The 22,962-nt window shown below is 35.9% G+C and overlaps 2 protein-coding genes across 4 annotated transcripts; one reads left to right on the forward strand and one right to left on the reverse strand.

Moving 5' to 3' along the window:
- The first annotated feature begins 6,273 nt into the window (after positions 1-6,273).
- LOC126782431 (uncharacterized) lies at positions 6,274-9,054 on the forward strand. 2 transcript variants are annotated; one of them, XR_007670761.1, is made up of 5 exons: positions 6,274-6,515; positions 6,649-6,763; positions 6,962-7,079; positions 7,274-8,216; positions 8,799-9,054. XR_007670761.1 is itself a non-coding variant. In XM_050507679.1 (4 exons), exons 1-4 carry the CDS (start codon positions 6,415-6,417, stop codon positions 8,122-8,124), a joined length of 1,185 nt encoding a protein of 394 aa, XP_050363636.1. In that variant the 5' UTR covers positions 6,274-6,414; the 3' UTR covers positions 8,125-8,376. The 2 variants fall into 2 exon arrangements, 1 of the variants encoding a protein (XP_050363636.1); XM_050507679.1 differs by lacking the exon at positions 8,799-9,054 and having other exon boundaries at positions 7,274-8,376.
- Positions 9,055-9,197: 143 nt separating this feature from the next.
- On the reverse strand, positions 9,198-12,469 carry LOC126782430 (uncharacterized). Of its 2 annotated transcripts, none has more exons than XM_050507677.1 (4): positions 11,946-12,469; positions 11,696-11,845; positions 10,573-10,989; positions 9,198-10,320 (listed from the first exon to the last, which is right to left on the reverse strand). In XM_050507677.1, exons 1-4 carry the CDS (start codon positions 12,294-12,296, stop codon positions 9,391-9,393), a joined length of 1,848 nt encoding a protein of 615 aa, XP_050363634.1. In that variant the 5' UTR covers positions 12,297-12,469; the 3' UTR covers positions 9,198-9,390. The 2 variants fall into 2 exon arrangements, with proteins under 2 accessions (XP_050363634.1, XP_050363635.1); XM_050507678.1 differs by having other exon boundaries at positions 12,077-12,242.
- Positions 12,470-22,962: the final 10,493 nt, after the last annotated feature.

Consider the following 22,962-nt stretch of genomic DNA (forward strand, 5'->3'; position numbering starts at 1 on the left):
GGTACATAATTTCTGAATTTAATGTTCAAATCGGTAAGAACCAATGTCATTTAAGTTTATGTTGATCTACCTTCAGAGCTTGATGTTCTTGAAGAAGTGAAACAAAAGCTTGACCTTGGATCAGTTAAATGTTGATTTGTTTGATTATACTACCCAATAAAATGTTGATTTGTTTGATTACACTTTGTGAGAATTTAGAAGTATCTTTTGTCAACCATTCTAACTATATATACATACCACTCAGCTTGGTATGATACTATATGGCCAAAGAATCTATGATGCAACTAGTTTAATGATATATATGTTATCTTTGCACTATATATTTATATCTTTATCCTTATGTTTTCCTGTTTTCTCTCCAGCATATGTGTTTATACTTCTGATGGAGGCCATTCTTTCTAACTCAAAGCAAGTATGAGACGTATTTAAAGGAAAATGAGGATCTTCAAAGGCTAAAGGACGACCTATAAAGGCATTGTCACGAGTACCGACCTTCAAAGATAGAGAAAACCATACTAGTCTTTATCCCTTATTGTGTAATGTTCTCCATTCACTCATTGGTTTATAATTAACAGTTGCATGTGTTATAATTGGACATGAAAGTATTGTAGAATTAATATTTCTTCTTTGATTAAATTACAGAAACTATGAGATGTGTGTTAGTTGATTTTCTATAATTAATCATAAAATCAATATATATATTTTTTTTAAAGTTGAAATGAAATTCCATGGCGTTTTTCAAACGTCATTGAAAGAAAACGCCATGGAAGACTTTTGATGGCGTTTTTCAAACGTTGTGGAAGTCTCTATGTGTAGTAGTGACCGTACACAAACATATATAAAATTAGGACTCCCGTCTATTTTTCCTTTTCATCCAATATCAATAACAAATAGATAAGGAATACACTAACTCATCAAAATCTTTTGTTCCTTTTCCATATAAATATCTTACTAAAACTATTCACCCTTTATCTCTAAATAAATCTGAAAAATATATTTAAAAAGAACATTCCTAATATATCTAGATCTACCCCATATAAAGGATAAAAAAATAAGGAAAGGAATAACAACCTATAAAGATGAAAATATATCTCTACTAAATATGGAAATAATTATTATGTGTACTTGACACAACACGTGACACTGTCATGTGGTGTACCCAGCCAATCATATTACGTCATTATATAATTCACATGCACGCGGTGAAAATGACAAAAAATTATTTACATACATGAACCAATCAGAAACAATCATAGTAAAATAATTGACCAATAACATTAAGAAAGTACGCTACGTGGGATATGTGGCAGTATATATAATAATTTCTCGAAATATGGAAAATACCAACTCATGAATATTTTCCCAACTCATCCTTACCAACTAAAAACCTATTCAAAAATATATCTTCTCTCACCAATAAAGATTAACAAACCAACTTATCATATTAAGGAGAGAATATAAACATATATGACAATAAACCTTATGGCATAAACCCAATTTGGATTATGAAACATTGACTTCTCCGACAAGCTAATCAATTCACTTCCGAAAATCTTCTTTGACACAATCTTGATCTCCTTTGAACTTCTTCAACTCATGGAGACCAATATACCTTCATTGATTCTTGAAGCACCAGAGAACCGCCAATCCACCATGGAAGGAGCTTTAAGAATGGAGAGGAGAAAGAACTTACCTTCGGGCGACAAGAGGCTTTTGATACCTCATACTAGGAAAAAGCCATAGTACTTTGCTGAAACAGTTTGACCTATGTCTGGGAAATCTTGGTTGAAAACGGAATGTTTTCACAGGTCTTACACTTGAGACCCCATGTGCAGCGTTTTGCACGACTTGGTCAACTGGCCAAACATGCATGCGGGGTTGGTTAGGTAGCTTACAAGTCACACAAAAAAACTGGGTTGCATCTCAGTGTTTCATTTTTTTGCCTTTTTCTTTGGTCTTGTCCGTCCAAAACTTCCAAGTACATTTACTTTAATTAAAATAGTAATAATTTGTTGATTGACTACTAAGTTTTTAATGGTAGCATTTTATAATTTATATTTTAGAAAATAACAATAATTCGGTATATAATAAAGAAAAAACTAGGTGTGTTTCTCTCAAAAGAGCTTTTAAAATTTGGGTGTATAGTGATATACCCCTTCTCTATATGATTTCATCTCAACAATGTGAAAAACCAAACATAATGGATAATGTATGAGTGAATGTTTTGAAATAAGTAGCTTCTATTCATACTCTCATACCTTCATCTTTTTCTAAGTTAATTTTGACATTTTTAATGCATATAAGATTACCAAAAAGACTAATAAAAGTGAAAAAAAAACAAGAGAATTATCAATCTGCTTGGTTTAAAATAGCGAATATAAAATGATTTTTTTTCCTTTTTTGTCAATCTAATATTTATGTATTTATTTCAGAAAAATCTCAATTCATCATAATAAATTAAATAAGATGATTTAATAAAAAACAATTTATTGTTCAAAAATACAATAAATAACATTATTAATATCTATGTATCAATTGAAAAACTATATAGAATGTTTGATAAATAACAGTTAGGACATGAGAGAAAAAACTGTTTAATATATGTTAGAATTTTCGTGTTGATTTTACTATTTGGTGAGTTTCAAATCAATGAATGAACAAAAAAGAACAATATTATTAATCATGAATTTAGGAGTGAAAGATAAAATTAATTTGAGAAGATGGATTATGTAATTATGAAGATTTTTTTGAGTTGTTTATAATAATTGGAAAGATATTAATAGATACTAGATTGATTTGATATCTAATAATGATATATTAATTATGAGCATTTTTCGAAAAATATGGAGGTCTAAATAACATTATAAGTATTAGTAAAAAAAATATATATATAAATACCATTTTTTGAGGTATGAATAGAAACTCCATTTGAATTCAAACAAAACGATTAAAATGAAGGGTAAAATTAATTGGGGAAAATCAACTTATGATAATATAACAATTGATGAGTCATCTATGAGATTATGACTTTAGTCGAGGAAACTTCACTCAACAAACCAAGAGCAAATGTGAATGTCCTAGTTGTTCAACATCTAGATAGAGAACTCTTTTCGCATTTTTCTTTCCCTTCCTGAAGGGTTTCCTCCCCTCTCCACTAACTAAAACATTAAACCACATCTTTCCAATCATTCTTTTCTCCTGACCACCACCGGCGGCACTGCCGCTGGGGTTTGGTATGTGAAAGGCTTGTAGCTTTCGGTGATGTTTTCAGCTAATCTTGGTTTGTGTCTTCTCTTCAGTTGGCATATAAGCTTGCTCTAGTGATTTTCTAGATTGTTGCCTCATATGCCCTACTTGGCGTGCTCAATCATGGCAAGGCCATTACATCTTCTTCATTTGGTTTGAATAAAGCCTCTCGTCTCGTGGTTGGCTCGGATGGTCACTTTGGTGGCTCTCCTCGTTGATGCATTTCAAGATCGGTTGATCTGTTGTTCTCTCTTGAGGTTCATCCCCTTTTCATGCTCTGCTGCTCTCCATTATTCTCGGGTCTTCTTGGAGCATGGGTATCGGCATGGGCCTCCTCTTTCGCGCGTTCGGTTTTGCTGGATTGCTCTGCTCTCCTCTTGGTCAGACGTCGCTGCGTCTTCCACTCCATGTGGCGTTCTTTGGTTATGTTCTTCTTTGTCTCGTCCATCTCCGTTTCTCCTGCTCTTTCAGCAATTGAATGTGGTGGGTGCTCGGCTACCTTGGTGGTTTGGTGGTGCCACTTCCCTTTTTGTTGGAAGTCACTTTTCTATGTCTTCATTGGGCCCTCTGATTGAGCTGGTTTCATCAACTACAGTGGCCGAGGTTCAAGCGCAAAAGGATCCTTGGTTCTACCATTGTGACCGAAAACCAACTTGCTCGGATGTAATCTGCATAGTTATTGTGCTTAGTTTTTGTTTGTGTTTGTTGTTCGTATGTTTCTACTTCTTTTCCTATGTCTCGGCCCTTTGCTCTGTTGTCCGTCTTTCTCTCTTAGTGATTTTATTTGTTAAAATCGTATGTTCCGATATACTATGCTACTCACGGATCCAAACTTGTTTTAACTTTGTTATATAGTTAATGAAGTATAAGTTGATAAAAAAAGAAAGACATCTAGATAGAGAACCTCCAACCGAGTTCAAAATACTAGATAGAACCTCCAACTAAGTTCAGATTACAGAGCTGTTAAAGTGGGCATACAATCTTCTATAATTTCACAGTTTGAGTATTTCATACGCACATGTCATGTTAGGTATTCAAAACTAAACATACCCAGGAAGAAAAATAACATAGTAGTAATGCTTCTCAGGGCATATTGTATAACGAGAATCTGAAAATAAATGACAGTGCAAACACGTGTACAAATAAAATGTAATTTATTGATAATCAAGCGCGATGTTACAATCTTTGTGAACTCCTCTAATTCTATCTTCGTATGTAACTTGGCTCAAAGGTCACATGCACTTGATCTTGAGAATTTGAGTTTGGATTTGGATTTGATGAAGTTGAGCAATTTGGTAGCTTGATGATTCTTCGTGTGCTTGAGTTTGGATTTAGATTTGATGAAGAACGAGCGATTTTGTAGCTTGATGATTTTTCGTGGACTTGGGTTTGAATTTGAATTTGATGAAGAACGAGCGATTTGGTAGCTTGATGATTATTCGTGGACTTGAGAGATTTCGGGATTTCTCGAGAGTGATCTTGCTCAAGTGATTTTCTCTCTTCTTGTAAAGTCTCATTCTTTTCATGTTGAAAGGGGTATTTATAGTGTTAAAGTTTCTATTTTATAGAATATTTTAATGACACTAAAACAATAATATATCTTTAATTGTATAATTAAATCAATATTATTTTATGATTAATTTAAAATTAGTTATTCTCATAACTAAATTAAACAGATTCAAATAATTCATTTAATTATAACCGTTAAACAATTTATTAATTTAATCAAATGTCTGATTACCATTTCGAATCGTCAATGACATTCAAATTTCCGATTTAAGTTAGAATCACGTAGCTTCGATTACGATCATCCATTTATGTGCTGACACGAGTTTTATTCGGATCCGCACTAACTTTGTTAATTTTTAGGACACGTGTGCAATTTTGTCATGTTCTTAATCGATTAAATAATTTAATGAAGATGATTTACTTCATTAAATTTCATGTGTCTACGCATATGTCACAACAAAAGTGACTGGGCTCAGGGTACACAAGTCTAAGATCTTGAAATATTAAGAACAAAAAGTCATTCATGTATGGCAGTGTGGTAGTATGTGATGTTTCGATGTTGAACAATTGCAAACCGAAATGTCGAGAGAAATGAACATCCTTTTTTGTTTGTTTTTTGAGTTTGTAGTTTGTTGTAACAAAAAATCGATCCAATTAATGTAAGGAATCACATGACACAGCACCTCTTGGAAAATACAATACATAACTTCTGTAAGTATAATCAATCACCAGATTGAACAAGGGATTCCATCAAACTTATTACTTATTTTGTTGATTCACGTACTATCTACCCTTATGAAGTAATGGAACCTTTGATGCAAGAATTTATGAGATGGGTTCGAGTTCCATGATCAAACTCCAATCAAACAAGCCTCTTTAACATTTTGACCTTGCTCAGCACTCAGCAGTTTATTTGATCACATTATCTGACAAGTTACTGTGGGAGGCCAAGATCACATAATTGGAGAAGTTACTGTGGGACTGTGGGAGATTGATGAAGACGCAACACTGTTTTAATGACGAGACTGGAGATAAGAGTACAGTACAAGTTTTTATTTTTTGGTTTCGATCCTGGGGCTGCTTGCTCTGGAAGCCATTGTTGGTAACAGTGTGAGGTTGGGGTTGCCTAAAGTCTGCCGACAGTGACTACATTATCAGCAGAAGACTCTGAACTTTCTCCCCACACCATAACTAATACAAAACACAGGGGAAGAGATGGTGAGGTCAGAAAAGAGAAGAGAGGGAGAGAGCCAAAACAAAAGCAATTAAGAAAGAAAGAAAGAAAGGAGAGGGACTCCTGGGGTTAGGGGAAGAGGGCATGTGGATGAGTGGGGGACACACCCCAAACTCATCAAAATTAATCACTCCTCTCAACCCTACTCGCTCCCCCCTTGAAAATTATTGAAGGCTTTTCTGACACAGGAAAATTAAAAACATATAATAACAATCAAATAAAGCCATGACCTTCGCTTGGAGTCTTTGCCCTTTCTCTCTCTCTTTCCCTTTACTTGCTTGAAATCTCGGTGGAACTGCATTTGGGGTCAGTGTTGTTGAAAAAACAAAAGTCTCTTCCCAATACAGAAGAAACCCTCTCATCAAAGTTCTTTGCTTTCATTCCTTCTCATTAGTTTTTGGTGGATTGAAGAGGTCTGTGAGAGGATGCCAAGATCAGGGCCAAGACCCTATGAGTGTATCAGAAGAGCTTGGCACAGTGATAGGCACCAGCCTGTGAGAGGTTCTCTCATTAAAGAGATTTTCAGGTTCCCCTCTCACCCCTTTGTTGTTTTGTTCATTCTCAATTTTCCATCTTTGATTTTGGGTTTAAATTTTCACTTTTCAGTTGGGGTTGTGTCTAATCTGTTTTGTTTCTTTTGTACTTGTGGGTTTGATTAGTGTGGTGAATGAGATCCATAGCTCAGCTACTAAGAAGAACAAGGAATGGCAAGAGAAGCTCCCTATTGTTGTGTTGAAAGCAGAGGAGATTATGTACTCTAAAGCCAATTCTGAGGTATATTTTACCGCTTTTTTCTTTAGTCAATATTCCTTAGATGACTAATGAGGTTAGGATTAAGAATTGGGGTCTCTGCATATTTCTACCTATTTCTACCTTACTGAATGGCACAGCACTGGTTTGGTTTTTGTATATATACTGGATTTTGTTATTGGGTTCTTTCAAAGTTTCTGGTTTGCAACTTTTTTTTTGTAGGCTGAATACACAGACCTTAAGACACTTTGGGACAGAGTAAATGATGCCATTAACACCATAATTCGCCGTGATGAGAGCATTGAAACTGGTGAAGAGTTTCTTCAGCCTTGTATTGAAGGTAACTAATTCCTCAATTCAGAGATACATAGTTGCTTCTGGGTTTTTTTAATTAGCAGTATCGTGTTGAATTGGCCCTTAATTTGTTGATTGTTGTTTAAAAAGAGTATTTCTTTTGGCACTAGGCACTATAATTTCACTCAAAAGACTGATTTTCAATTTTGCATCTCTCTGTGTTTTCACATAACAACCCAGCTGCTCTGAATCTGGGGTGTGTAGCAAGAAGAGCTTCTAGGAGCCAACGATATTCTAATCCGAGGTGTTATCTGAGCCCCATCACTCCTGATGTCCCTGGCGGAGTTGAGAAAGGTGGTCAAAAGGATACTGTTTCCAATCCAGAGCATACCCCTCGTTATTCGAAGTTTGTGAAACCCATTACCATCAGCTCAACCCTTCTTGGCTCTGAATCCACTATGAAATCGACATCTGCCTCCGAAAATGTTCCTCCTTGTGTTTATGACCAATGCTCTCCCAGGGATATTCAGGGAACATCAAATATCTCTTCATATCCTCTGTACTATGGGAACTGCCCGCAGTTTAAAGACCTCAAGCATGGTATTGTTGGCCTTCCCAAACCTGTTCTGAAACCTTCAGTGCCTGCCAAGATGAGTGTGACCACAAACCTATTTTCCGATGGAGATAAACCAAACAATAATACTCAAAAGGGTTTGAGGGACTATCCTGATCAGAGCCAAGATCTTATTGAGTGTGATCTCTCTCTTCGTTTAGGCTCACTCTCTAGTCACTGCCCAAGCAGTGATAACAATCCTCCACGGAAAGTCAACGATGTTGGTGCTCAAGAGGGGAGCAAGTATACTGATCAGCCTCCACATTTGGATACAGGGCTCTCTTTCTTCACCAAAGGTAATGAACATTTCCCTATTGGGTCGTATTTGGATCGGTGGAGTATTGAGGACGAGTGTATGAACGCGCACATAACAATGAGAAAGCGGAAGGCAGAGTTCAATCACCCAACAGAGAATACAAAGTTTTGTAGGCAGCCAGAGTTTCCGTTCAGCTGCTTGACTGGAAGCATGGGAAATTGAGATCTCTAGACTGACTCTTTTGCTTTAGTGAGTTGTTTCAAGATCTTCTTGCTGAAGCTGTTTTTCACAACTCATGATGTACTTCCTAGCTGGTAATGAACTGAGCTACTTTTGCAGTCCTGAAGTGTAAATACTGAGCTAAATAGGTTAGATTAGCGATCCATGAGTTAACTAGTGCTGCTTTTGCGGTTTCAATATTTGAACCTTTCTAAAACATTGAACTTTTATGAATCTATGGTTATATCTTTGGGGTACATTGCATGAGGTTGAGTTTGGTTATATTGGCTGTGTTCTTAATTGAGTCCAATTGATTGGACATAGTTTAAGTCATAGTTTCTTTCTTTCTCTAGTGTGTTTGAATGTTGAAAAATGCAAGGCTTGTTTTCACTTTTAAAGATTAGGTGTTGCATCTGTAATGGAAAGGGGAGGCAAATACCCAATCTTTTTTCAAATCAAATATAAACATTACTGTTTAAAGAAATAACCTTGATTCATTATACCTTGCAGATAAGGCAAGGACCCATCTTCAGATTTGTCTATTATAGAAGTGGGGAGAATATTTAAGATAAATCCTAGATGGTGATTTTTGTTTGTTGTAGTGGGGGACAAAGGGGTTGTCTCTTATACTCTTTAATTCATCTATTATCTTCAGTCACTATGTTTTTGTGTTGCAGTTGGGTTTTGGAGTCTGTGGACCCTTTTCTGCTTTGCGTTTGATAAGAACTGGGATAAAAAAAAGATGGATGAATCTCACTGGTTGGGGCTGTTTCTTTGTTGTAGCAAAACTGTGTACTGGTAGTGACTAATGTCTTTGTGAAGGCCATATGTGGGGTCAAAACAAATGCTCTTCTTTCTTTTGTTTCAGCATATTCTCCTACCTAAACAAGATCTTAGAGGCTGTTAATGCTTTTAAATGGCTTTGTCTTTGGGAATTTTGTAGTGGTAATGAGACTAATGACAACAAAAAGAGTGGGCGAAAAGATTTGCAGGTGTGCTTACGCAAAAAGAATAAGGAATGACATCTCAGTTCAAAGTTGCTAAAGGCTGAAAAGATTCAAGTCATGCTTGCTTCTGAAGAAAATGGTGAGAAGTCCAATTTTCTGTTAATAGGTATTATTCAGTGGCACTTCTAATCAGGCCACTCTTGAATTTGCAGAATACCGGAATGTTGATTTCATCAATTTTTCTAAGTTTAGCATCAGAAAATGAAAAGGAGGCTAGGCCTGCTATACAATTTGGCTACTGGATTTCTATGAACTCATCAAGTTAGAAAAGAGAGTGAGAGGAAGAAGTTGCAGAAGAAGTAAAAGGAGAATAGCTGTAGTGAAATTCAATCTGCAAACGCTGGTGGAGAGTTATATCAGAAACTGTTTTCTTCTTTTCTTCCTCCTCAAGTTGCTCAAGTGGTACGGCAGCAAGAAATCTTTTGATGAACTCTCCACAACACTCTTTTCCTCTGCATATGACTTCTGTTCTTCCCTCACTAAACTCAGAACCCCCCATTTCCTTTGGACCATCCTCCGTCTTATCCAAGTTACCCTCATATATGATACTCGACTCATCGAACTTCAGTATATATGCCTGGTCACACCCCTCAAAGAGTCTCTCACCTAATGAATCAATGATATAGTAAGCATCCACTTCTGCCTGTAAAACAAAAAAATGGTCGTTCCAGCTCACAATGTATATCCTTGGTTCGTCGCAGCTGGTATTCTTGCCTATCTCGTTCCATATCTGATCGAATGACATGTGCCCCTTCAAGCTCTCGAACTTCTCGGGGCTAAAGAATCCGATGAATGATTTCTCTGATACGACTTGTAGAGGTCTAAGATCAGCGTTCAAAACTGTTTCAAGGTCGAAGTGTTTGTTGGAAAACAAGTTCAGGTAAGCCTCATTGCTGCAAAGCCTTTGCCACTCTGAGGAACCTTGAGTTATGAGGTTGTCGAATTCGGATGTTGTAGGCATGGAGCCTTGGTTTGAATGCAGCCAGTGGGCAATGACGGCAACTACTGTTGAACAGGCACTCTCACCAGCGGCCTTTTCACTGCGTTGGTCGAAGGAGGCAAAGAAAACATTGGTTGTGATCTTTGCTTGCCCATCTCTGCTCGCTAGGTCCCTTGCTTCCCAGCTATTACTTGTGATGCCATTTCCATCTTGGTGGTATGATTGTGAAGTATGTTCAACAGTACCTATAATCTGAAGTAAACGAAAATCAGAATGAATCCTCAAAGCTACATGCATAAAAGCATCCAATATATGTATGTTCTTTTCATTACTTAAGGTCTTCAAATCGTTGTCATTGATTGTCTATTAAGGTACCAAGCTCTATAGATTTGAAGTCTGAAGTTAACATTTCACTTGTTAGCGCCGGTAATGATTATCTGTGTTTCTCATTATGTGCTTAATGAAGTTGCATATCAAGCTCAACTAGTGTAGAGACTTATGTACCTGTGTTGAATCACTGAGATGATTTTCAACAGCAATGGGATATGCGTTGACTTTTCCAGTCGTTTCAATCAACGGCTCTACTTTTCTCCTAGGTGGTTTAGGACTGAACCACTTTCGCTTCCTAGAGAACCAACTCCTCTGGCCCGAGTCAAACTGAGTCCCAGAACTCGGGGAAGGTCCCAATTCAGTCTGTGAGGTTTCATTCCCTGAAGATACGTCTGAATCGGTCAAGCATGACTCCTCTGTGTCACTTGAGGTGATTCCGTCGCCAGAACTCTTTCTCTCCTTGTTGGTCTTTCTGAAGCTTCTAAAGTAGCTGACCCCTCGTACCATCCTGTCTTTGTCAGACTCGGCCGAATCATTGACGATTCCGGCCGAGTCATGTGTATTTCTGACCTCAGCAAAGCTTAGACTAACCTGCAGGTACCATCACTCAACATTAACAAAAGCCGAAGCCATACATTGATTAGTTTTTTTTTTTTGAACAATATACATTGATTAGTTTTTTTTTGCTTTCCTTGGTGTGAAATTTGATTATTTAATCACTCGGAACCTGTCTTTTCTTTTTCTTTGGGGAATCTGAATCTGAAACTACAATGTAAGAACTTGTCAAGATGTGTTTTTATAAACTATTACACCCTTCCATGAAATGATTAGATTCGTAAATTTTGTCAAATTCTACTCGTTAAAAAAATAGGGAATAAGCCAAATTCAAGTTCCTTCACTAAAATTAGAGTTTCCAACTTTCTGGATGGACAGAACAAGTATGCAGTTATATACAGAAAACTGCTATGAAGTTATTTCTGCAACAGCTATACTTGAGCACTCTATTTCTTTTCCCATTCTGTAAGATTATAAAACAATCACTACCTAACATGACCTAAAATGTGACCTAAAAGTAATCCATTATTTCCAATAAAAGCGGTTGATACCATGCATTTAAATTCTAAAAATTGCAACTTCTATAATAAACAAAGGACGTGACCAAGAACTGGAAACACCATCAATATTGTCTGTACCCTTAATTGGTTATTACATAATAATTCTTGATGATGTTCCTGATAATTAAGCAAGAACAAAAATAAGAAAGGAAATGATGAACCTAACTAATCAATAGGCTTACCAACAGATTAGCTTCAATGGGGATGATCATCCCTTCCATGTTCAAATTTACAGAAAGCTTTGCCTGAATCTCAGCTTCCATCTTCGAAGCCATTTCTGCTAAGTTCATCGAGACCTTCCCCAGAACCCTTGTCGAGTCTGCACTCTCTCCCTAAAGATTCACAACCCCAGAAGAACGTTCTTTAATTTCAAGCAAAACAAATCATAAGAAAAAATAATCGATCATCTAATACAGAAATGATCATACTTACATATAACAAAGTTAAGGTCAAATCCCAAGGACTAAAAGAACCACCAGCACTCTGTTTGGAGCTAAAACTACAGAGGCTCTGAAACTCATCGTCCCATTCAACGATTTCACCTTTCCCGAAAAACCCCTTACCGGTGCAGTTTTTCTGACACCTCGATCGTCCATAGAACGGCGCCATTAACATGCCGGAAGGACCTCCAGGCTTCTTGGGCCCTTTCCATTTCACCTCGATCAACAATGCCTTTTCTTTTTCTCTCTCGTTTTCACATGAAAATCCATAAAGCTTTAGCTGGTTGACTTTCACGTGAAACCTCCTCGTTGACCCTCCCGGCCACGGTGACCACTTCATCATCGGTCTTCTTCTTATTTTTCCTTCCTTCTAGGATGTTGGATTCCCAGATAACCTAATTGAGCTTCAACTATTATATACAGAGGATTGTACAAACAATTAGCTTGGGAATGTGAAATATAGTTTGAGAATGATGAAGAGGGCGTGGGAATTAAACAACTAAACCCTTTATTGGGTCGTAGTGACAGCTACGGCGGGTGAAAGCTTTGATCAAATTTTCATGAACGAGTCCAAAATATGTGATAACACGTTCAGGGGAAATGGTCACGTGGATGTCACGTGAAACGTCTGGCAGATGTGGCGTCTGGGGACGGGTTGGGTTGCGTTTACGTTCGGGATGGGTCGCCGCAGGAGATTAGGGAGTTTGGTCTTTGGGCGTCATCGGGTGTTGACACGTAACCGCGTAAGGACAATGGCGCACGTGGGCGTGTGACGCGCCATTTTCATTGGTATGGATTATCGGTGTTCACCCACACATATATATATATATATATATATATATATATATATATATATATATATATATATCCACCATTTATCTCAGACGTATTATTTTAATGTTATTAGTTAATTTTTTTATTGTAATTATTAATGATTAATTTTTATATGTAAATAAATTTTTATCATTTTCACCGCGTGTATGTTAATTATACCATGACGTAATATAATTGACTGGTTACATCACATTACGGTATTACGTGGTGTTGTGGTTACACAGAATAATTACTCTGTGTATGAGCATCTTATATTTGTGTGGCATTGACGAAACAAGGCAAAGTGGACAATGGACACCAACCATGGTGATGTTCCTCTCATAGTGTTTGAATCGCCCATAGTGATTACAAGAGGATCAACCAGATTGATTTTTGTTTGGGTATTGAGGGAATAGTCGTTTTTTCGAATGTGATGAGTGAATGGTATGAACCCCTCGTTCAGACACCCGCGATACAAACTTTGGACAATTGAACACAACTGGATACACAATACAACGCAAACGACATATTCCGGACTCATACTGTTATGATCATTTCATCATTTTCATCATGACCGTGTGATTATACCATACCATTGTTATCATCATTACAAATCAACTAAAGAAAATAATACCAGGAATCATTCCAAACTTGACTGATGCGTCCTACTCATTACCCCAATTCAATTTATGTTAATGACTGGGCCTGCTTCTTTAATTAAGCCGGGTTGATCTTGATTGTCGTTGGGCCCTGAATCAATACGAAATATAAGTAGAACTCTAGGGCTTAGGCTGGCAATAGTGACACATGCACAGGAAAACTTGCAGTCCCAACTTCAATTGCACCTTTAATTCATTACATATCTACTCTGCAAGAGGCAGCAGACATCTTCAAATGTTTGAATTAACATAATCAATTTCATTTATGGATTCTGATTCAAACACATGCAAATTCTAATATATATATATGCACCATAGTTATGTTATGCATTTGTTCCTTCCGAGTCTCCGAGACGTGTTATATATTTTGAAGGTTACCTAAGAGATCAGATGACTCTTCCGAAAAGATGATCCGAATAGTTTTTCTGAAATTGCATCCCCAGCTTGTGTAATTGCCTAGCTGTTTCCTCTTTGCATCTCCGGTGGAGCAAACGGTTTTTGTTCCTTGATTTCATAACATAGTTTCATATATACTTTGATCGTAACTTAACTGCTGTACGTAATGCATATACAATCTCCGAGTCTGAAAACTGAAAAGCACACCATTGACACCAAATTGAGAAACACTTCAACTTTCAACTCCAGGTTATATTATATGCACAGAGAGCCGCAGAGGTCAAAAGGTCGAGACGCCCCACTATGGCACTACATACATATTATAAGTTCATGGATCGCTCTCATATTATAGTTGTTCAACTTCGGGGCAATCCAATTCTATATATCTTTGTTGAAAACTTTTACTTGCTAATTACTCTTTTCGCTAATGATGCTTAACTAGTAATTAGTTTATCTGCATGTCGATCTTACTGTAATTTTTCAAACACTCATGATGAGACCTTAAGGAGTTTGCAGCTTAATTTTTAAAATCTTTTTCAAAGTTTTCTTCCTAAATTTCTAATTCAGCAAACTCTTTTTGCCTAATACCATGACCTTCGGTCCATATATATCATAAAAAATTACCCACTTTACAAAGTCAGACGACTAATTTCTTGTGTCCATATAGTTAATTAATTAGCACTAGTCGACGTTACCGGTGACCTAATTATAAGGTTTGCCATAGCTTTTCCCGATATACATACAATACTTCATTTGGTGGATCTCCGAAATCCCTGATATCATTTTGACACGATCATGATGACTCATTCTGCTTTAGTATTTTGCAGAAACTATTGATGCTCGCATTATTTAAAGAGGCGTGCTGGAGGTAATGGTTTGAAATTTTTCTATAAGTTTATCAAAGAATATATACTGCAGTGAGCTGTATTTTACAAGATAGTATGTTATTTATGTAAAATTTTGAATTCGACCGTGAAGCACAAATAGTGTAATAGCTGGCTTTGCTAGTAGAAATCAAATTATTGGTCTCATTATATAGGAGAGACTTTGGCTTGAATATAGGATGTTCTTTTGAAGATATTTGTAAATGGACTACGGTATTGCGTCCCCTTGGATTGGACAAATTGTTCGTAATTATAACAATAACATCAATATATAGTTGAGGCTCGTTCCTTCAACCTTTCCGCTGCTTTTCCCTCTAAAAATAAAAGGAAGGTAGCATGCTAAGTAGCACGGACACGGACACGGACACGAACACGATTGTCTGTATTGGATACGATTCGATACGTAGACACGACATGTATAAATTTTTTTAGACACAGACACGTGGTTGACACGTTAATTAAATATTATTTCAATATATATATATATTAAAAAAATTAATTTATAATTTTGAAAGTATTTAAATGTATATATATGTCAAAGTGTGCATTAAAATAAAGGAAACATAACTTGTTAGAATGGCTAAGGACTTGATCAGTACCTTGGATAACTAAGGTTCGAATCCCACCACAAGCATTCTTATTTTTATCACGAGTTTCTCTCCTTATATATATATATATATATATATATTAAAGTGTGCATAAATATAACAAAAACTGAATTTGTTGGAATGGTTGAGAAGTTGTTGGGTGTCTTGGATGACTAAGGTTCGAATCTCACCATAAGCACTTTCAGTTTTATCATGAGTTTGTGTGTGTCCTATCCGGATACTCGCGTGTCTATTACGTATTGTAATGTGTCCGAGTTATGTTCAAAGTCAGTTCGCGTGTCCGTGTCGGAGCCGCGACGCGCGACCCAAATGGTGTGTCTATGCTTCATAGGTAGCATGTTATCAATTAATAATCTGCTACGTATTTATGCATAAAACTAACACGTACTGTACACAAATATAAACTGGAAGAGGATGTGACAGATACTTTTTGTTACCATAGAATCATATATGGTTTGTACGTATTCAGTCTTCCTGTAAAAGAGCTGTTGGATTTTAAATTGTGGGACATTATGAGTATTTTCATTATTAGATCTAATTAATTATTTATTTTCAATGAGAATTGAGCATGACTTAGTACTGAACTACTGATCGAATACGGAATCAACTAATTTCATAAACAGAATAACGTAGGCCGCGCCGCGCATCAGCATATATATGAATGTGTTAATTTTAGTTTATACCAACACTTTTCTGCACTATGTCATCAACAAAGACGTTTCCACAATATTTAGATCAAAATATTCATCTAAGTTTTTGTTTTTAAGGATTGAGAGAGACTTCCGTAGCTACATTACTCCCACATATGATGACTATGATTACAGATTACTAGATCATCAGTCATCCCGTACTGCATAAAGCCATGACTAATTCAACTTCTAGAAGAGTTCATTATCAGTGCTAAGATAGGCATTCACATGTTGAGAACTCTTCGAGTTCGAGTCTGAGATAAAATAAACATAGAACCTGCTGCTGTTACTGCACAGAGATTTGTAGGTTGGTACGGTACTCGTGTTTCACTGGTGTTGGACTATTAGTTGGGAACTTGGGATCATTCATAATTTCATATGATCATCATATCCTCAATTCTTATATATAATTAGTAAATATGTATCGTGCAGCATGTCTGCAATCACTATTAAGATCTAGACAATTATAAATGGAGAAGACTAAGTCTATAAGTATCATATCATCTAAATAATTGTACTTTAGATCGAAGTAATATATGTAGGTGATGATCAAGGAGTACGTAAATGATCAAGCACCTATCAGTTAGGAAATTGAATAACCTTAACCATCCTAAGAGTACTGGAAGATATATTAAGAAGCAAAATATACGATCGAAGTCGATAGATCATGAGCTATTGGTAAATCATAAGAGTCGACGTGGTCGTGGTTTCAGGTTTACCGTCCAGGCCTCCATCGAAGGCGCGCTTATGCATTCAACTGATTCAAGATGGTGCTTCTTTCGCTGATAGTTTCTTCAAATGAATCTTTAACTTTAACAATGCTAATTAGGGTTTAGGGTTTGGATGTTGATACAGAAGTACGTAACAAAAACAACAAAACATGATCGATGACGATCGAGGACATTGTAGATAAGTACAACAACTCAAACTAGGGCTTACGTGAAGAAATGGCAAATGACCAAATGGACAACTGGATGAGCAGTACTGGAACTGATCGACAAAATCTCTGTTAGAGATATACGTACGAGTCCATGTGACCATTCCCATCAAATGCTCCTTTCTGTTCCTCTCAATAAATATAATGGATAAGTGGTTCATACAGTAGGTTAATCTTATAGTCATATCACTCATATCAGTCATAAGTATTACTCCTTTGCTTAATTTGCGTTAATTTAGAGGTCTAATTTAGGAGAAATTAAGGGTTTCATAAACTGGATCAGCAAGTTGCTTTAGGAGCAAAAGATCCGCGATGAAAAGAAGAGTGCGCAAGTGTTTCACTACCTTCTGGAGTTATGCACATTTACCAAACATATTGCTGATTACACGAATGAATGAATTCTTCTGCTTCTTTGTTTTTTTTGGTTCTGCATACAAGTTTGTATATAATCAACTGAATCAGAATTTGAGGATCTTGTCCTTGAGTGTTACCCACCTTAATTCTTCCACCCATATATCTTTATCTAATCTATCCTCAGTAACAGTACCATTATGATATATCGAGCAAATATACAGACGAGGTTCATATTCCGAAATTAGACAAGTTCAAGGTAATAGCACATGGTTTTGTTCTCACCATCCACCAGCTAGCACAGGCTGTACAGATTCATTTGCTGCAGTTAAGGTTTTATGCGACAAATCAAATGATTCTAAATCAGGGCCGATCCTGTATTTATCAAAGCCCCAGACGAAAAATAAAAAAAAAAATTAATTAAAAAATAATATTAACTAATTAAATAAAATTTAAGACCCTTATATTCATAATGTAATGTAATTTATTATTTTTATATCAAATTAATGATTTCAAGAGTTAGATATCATATTAGATTTAGAAAGTAACCATAAATCATAATTTTGGACCTAACAATTAATTATATATCAATTTTTATTAGTTTTTTTTTAAACTTTATATGTAAATTAAGAAAAAAATGCCGCTGTTTTTTTTTGGGGCTCTAGACCTGGGCCTATTTTCTCTTACCCCATGACCGGCCGTGTTCTAAATCAATAGACCATTCTATCATCAATGTGTGAGATTATATGACATGATGTATTTTATACATTAAAAGACTATTTTAATTGAATATTGAAGCCAACAATTTTATGAGTCACACCAATTTATTTATAAAGTTGGGAGGGTGATCTTTGATTTTTTTATTTTTTTAGAAGAAGGGCCGATGCATCTACCTTTAAGACTCTATTATTGAAACTGTCGATAACAAAAAAGAAAAAAAGGGGAACTTCTAAGTACAATAGGCAACTAGAAGAAATCCCGAGATAATATCAAGAGTTATGTACTTAATAAACACCAACTAATAAAGAACACTAGTGGTGACTATATTTAGTTTGTCATAGCATTGATAATGATAATATCACTAGATACATAACCCGATTATATATCATAATGTCTAATAAAACAAATTTGCTACTTTGTTGTCGCCAAAATATTAGTAAGACTCTTTGACACAGATGCCACTAGGATTAGAGGTTGCGACCATTTAATCAAGTAAACTGCCTACTTACTACTTGGAGCAATTAAGGCACACAAGGTGCATAGACCAGCACAAAACCCTTAACCACAACACGTCTAATTTTCTCCGCAATGACACCCTTAGCCACAGAAAAGGGCTCCCCTCAACCACACTATTTCACATATGATGGAATCATGGAAATGAAGACATGAAGTCAGGCTTCAACTTGTCCGACGGAAGAGCTCGGATCACGGATTGCAATTGAATAGTAGGAACAGAGTAACCTAAACTACTAGCTGATCTACCAAAATACATAAAACTATTAGCCTAATCTTGTTCTATTTTCTTTAGTTACGAGGTATTCAATTAGACCGAACATATAAACTGTGAATGAAGATGCCTTGATCTTCTCCGGGAGTACAATGATGGAACCACTTTGATAAGGAAGAAGAAGTTGAATTAGGACATGACCCACCCATTGAAATTGCCCATCTGCCCCAACCTATACACTGACCTTGCATATGATCCAAAGTCCAAACAAACCCAATTAATAATTCAAGCTATATGAGTAACCAAGTCCTTCACTCATCACTCTACATCATAAGTTCATAACTATATGAGTAACCAAATGCTGATAAAGTGATATGGGGTTCACATCCAAAACCAATTGGAAATGGATGGAGTGGCCCAAACCCTTATAAACCCACAGGCTAGGTTCCAATTTCCAATGTGAGATTTATATTCTCAACACGCCCCCGCACGTGTGGCGAATTTTCAAGCCATACACGTGGACAACATTTTGGGTGACGTGGAGTCCGTGTGGCCATTTGGGCTTCACACGTGGACGTGGGTAACCCGCTCTGATACCATGATAAACATCGACAAGTGTGGCCCGTGGACCAACTGTACAGATATTGTCCCAACTTAGCCACCTCACAGGTGTTGAGTTTTAATCACAAAATGCCTCGGTACAATTGGTTATTATCCACCCACTTATAAGCTTTATTTTCTTTGTCACTTTCTTAGATGTGGGATCTCTCCTCTCCAACACGCCCCCTCACGTGCAACCTAATTTTTAGGTTTGCACGTTACAGATTAACATCCCACATACTGAGATGAAAGAAACTAAGGTCCAGTAACCAACGACACTTAGTGGCCATCCAATCAGAAATCCTCCGATGGCATGACAAAGTGGCCACCCCCTTCTCCCTTGATAAAATCTAGGGAAAAATAAAAAAATCAATCTGCCTCTAGTAATGCCGTTGTCTCTGTTAATATAAGATCTCCGGTAATTTAACCATAACAAGTGGCTTAGCCGTTGAGCGTTGAGGTTCGAAATCACTCTAATGCTTTCATCTACGACACTATTATCGGTGGCAGGGAGGAGAGTAAAACAACTTCAGGAGAAAAATTCAATATATTTGATGAATTTCTTTGAAATATCTACATTGGTGAGGAAAATGAGAATGTAACATGACGTGCTCATATTATCCTATATTTTTATGCATCATATCTTTAGTTTTTTTTGTTTAGTTTTCTAATTTATAGTTGATTTATGTTATTTTAGTGTGTTTCTAGGTTTGTGTCAAAGAAATAAGAAAAAAAAACTAAAATGAGCTAACAAATATTAAATGACAATTATATTCTTCATTGTCCGAATCTTCTTGTGCAGAACAACCGACTTTGCCGAGCTACTGTGTGAGTTCCAGATCGAATCAGACCATGAGCCTCATATCATTGGAAATATACAAATGTCTATTTTATGTAGGATTTTACGGATCTTTATTTCAATACTCTGAGAGAAAGTTATGATCATTTGAGTGGCGAGATGTCAGAGATGAAACCTACCCGGGTTTGTTAGCATTCATGGAGAATTCAAGTTGTGTTTCCAAGTTCATTCAATTTCAATACATCAAGGTCCATAATTCAGATGAAGATGCACGTGAATTCATACTTTTACACGAGATATTTCAAGGTTTTACTATTCCATATCAAGATAGGAGTCTGAAACCAAGTCTTACAAGGAAATTGAAGTCAAAGATGACCAATAATTTCCCCTATATAAAGGAGCACGAATTTCATATGAGATGAGTTATCCAAAGCATAATGTAGATACTAGAGGAGCAAAGACCATCCATCCATCTTCATAATTCCATTCTTTTATGTTTTTCTTACTCATACTTTGTTAAATTTTTTTCTAGGATTATGATGATGCCCTTTCATGATTGTTTATGTAGTTTGATGTTTTATTGATGAATTTATAATTTCTTTATGATGAATGCTTAGTCAATATTTGAATTGATGCTTTATGTTTAAGTTCTTGATTGATCACCTTAGGGTTTTGCATATAGTAATTCGAAGATAAATTTGAAGCAGAGATGCAATATAATTTATGTAGCTTCTTGTGATTAAGTGTGGTGAATTACATTGTTACTCGAGAGAGAATGATGGTTTGCTCGATTTCCTTGTTTTCTAAAATGTAATGAGTCATGCATGTTAAATTTATACATGAGAATGATATATTACATAGTTAGGATATACGATCTTTATCCGAGAGGGAGAGCATCATGCACTTAAGGAAAACTATGGTTTAGAGTACATGCGAAGGGCATAGATACAAGAATTATCATCTAGAGATACAAAATAATCAATTAGTTGCATTGATATATAAATATGATTGTTAGTGGTTGATTCTGATACCCTAGGTTATATATTGTTTGTTTATTTTATAATTTGTTATTTGAAAACCTAAAATCTATGCTCTAAGTAGATAAATTAAGTTATGATTGAATCGATTCTCAATCCCTAGTTGGAACAATCTCGTACTTGCACACTATACTAACGACGATTCGTGCGCTTGCGAGTTTTAATTAAAATTTCACAATAAAACTATTAGCTAAACTACTAGCTGATCTACCAAAATACATAAAACTATTAGCCTAATCTTGTTCTATTTTCTTTAGTTACGAGGTATTCAATTAGACCGAACATATAAACTGTGAATGAAGATGCCTTGATCTTCTCCGGGAGTACAATAATGGAACCACTTTGATAAGGAAGAAGAAGTTGAATTAGGACATGACCCACCCATTGAAATTGCCCATCTGTCCGACCTATACACTGACCTTGCATATGATCCAAAGTCCAAACAAACCCAATTAATAATTCCAGCTATATGAGTAACCAAGTCCTTCTATCATCACTCTACATCATAACTATATGAGTAACCAAATGCACCCCCTTCTCCCTTGATAAAATCTAGGGAAAAACAAAAAAATCGAACTGCCTCTAGTAAATGCCGTTGTCTCTGTTAATATAAGATCTACGGTAATTTAACCATAACAAGTGGCTTAGCCGTTGAGCGTTGAGGTTCGAAACCCCTCTAATGCTTTCATCTACGACACTATTATCAGCGGCTGGGAGGAGAAAACTACAGTACAACAACTTCAGGAGAAAAAAGTCAATATATTTGATGAATTGCTTTGAAATATCTACATTGGTGAGTAAAATGAGAATGTAACACTACTTTACAGAAAGTAAATTTCTAAGAAGCAATAACACCTTCTAGTTCTAGTACAATTGAAGGACCCTTAGACCATCTCCCACCATAAGCTAAAACCATCAATATACCTTACCACTACCTCCCACCATAAGGTATCTCCCATTTCCCCAAAAAATTTTTGCCTTACGTGAACAGTGGAATGCTATCTATGACCTTTCATTCCGTAAGATAAATGAGTTATATTTTTTATTATTTTTTTATTTTCTTCTCAATCTATCCTCATACTTTTTCTAATATTCCAATTATATCTATTTTAATTTTAATTACATATTAATTTTCTCCATAAATACCATGCTTTTTTTTATTTTTTATAAATAACTATTGTACCATCACAAACCTCGCAGTTAGCTCTTTCATATGAGCCTAATATTGAATATGATCGAGTTAAATTATTTTAATGTATAATAATTACTTATGATTTATAAACGATAATTAACGGCATCTTCAAAATCTTCTCGGGGATGACCTCCGAGCTCGGAAAAAGTATCATACACACTGATGCATAAAAGTAAAATAACTAAATAATACATAAATATTAAAAGAAATCACTAATCACCGAATTTAGTACTCCTGAAGATCATCATCACCTCTTGATGTGGTGAATATGTGTTTATATAATTTTCAAAAATGTCCGTTAACTAGCCGTTATAGATGTTGACAAAAAAAATAGTAGCCGTTTTTTCAATCAGAATTCAAATAATAGCCGTTGTCATCCAAAAACCCTACGTATACCTTACCATTTATACCTTATGGTGGGAGCTTAAAAACAAAAGGCAAAAAAGATGCTAAAAAATATGCTAAAGTGGTAAGCCATATATCACTTATACCTTACTAATTTTACCTTATGGTGGGAGATGCTCTTAGGCCATCTCCAACACATAGGGCTATAGTGTGGCACACTAAATCGGTATTATTCATCGATATGATATCAAC

Source organism: Argentina anserina, chromosome 2 (assembly GCF_933775445.1).
Source record: "Argentina anserina chromosome 2, drPotAnse1.1, whole genome shotgun sequence".
NCBI lineage: Eukaryota > Viridiplantae > Streptophyta > Magnoliopsida > Rosales > Rosaceae > Argentina > Argentina anserina.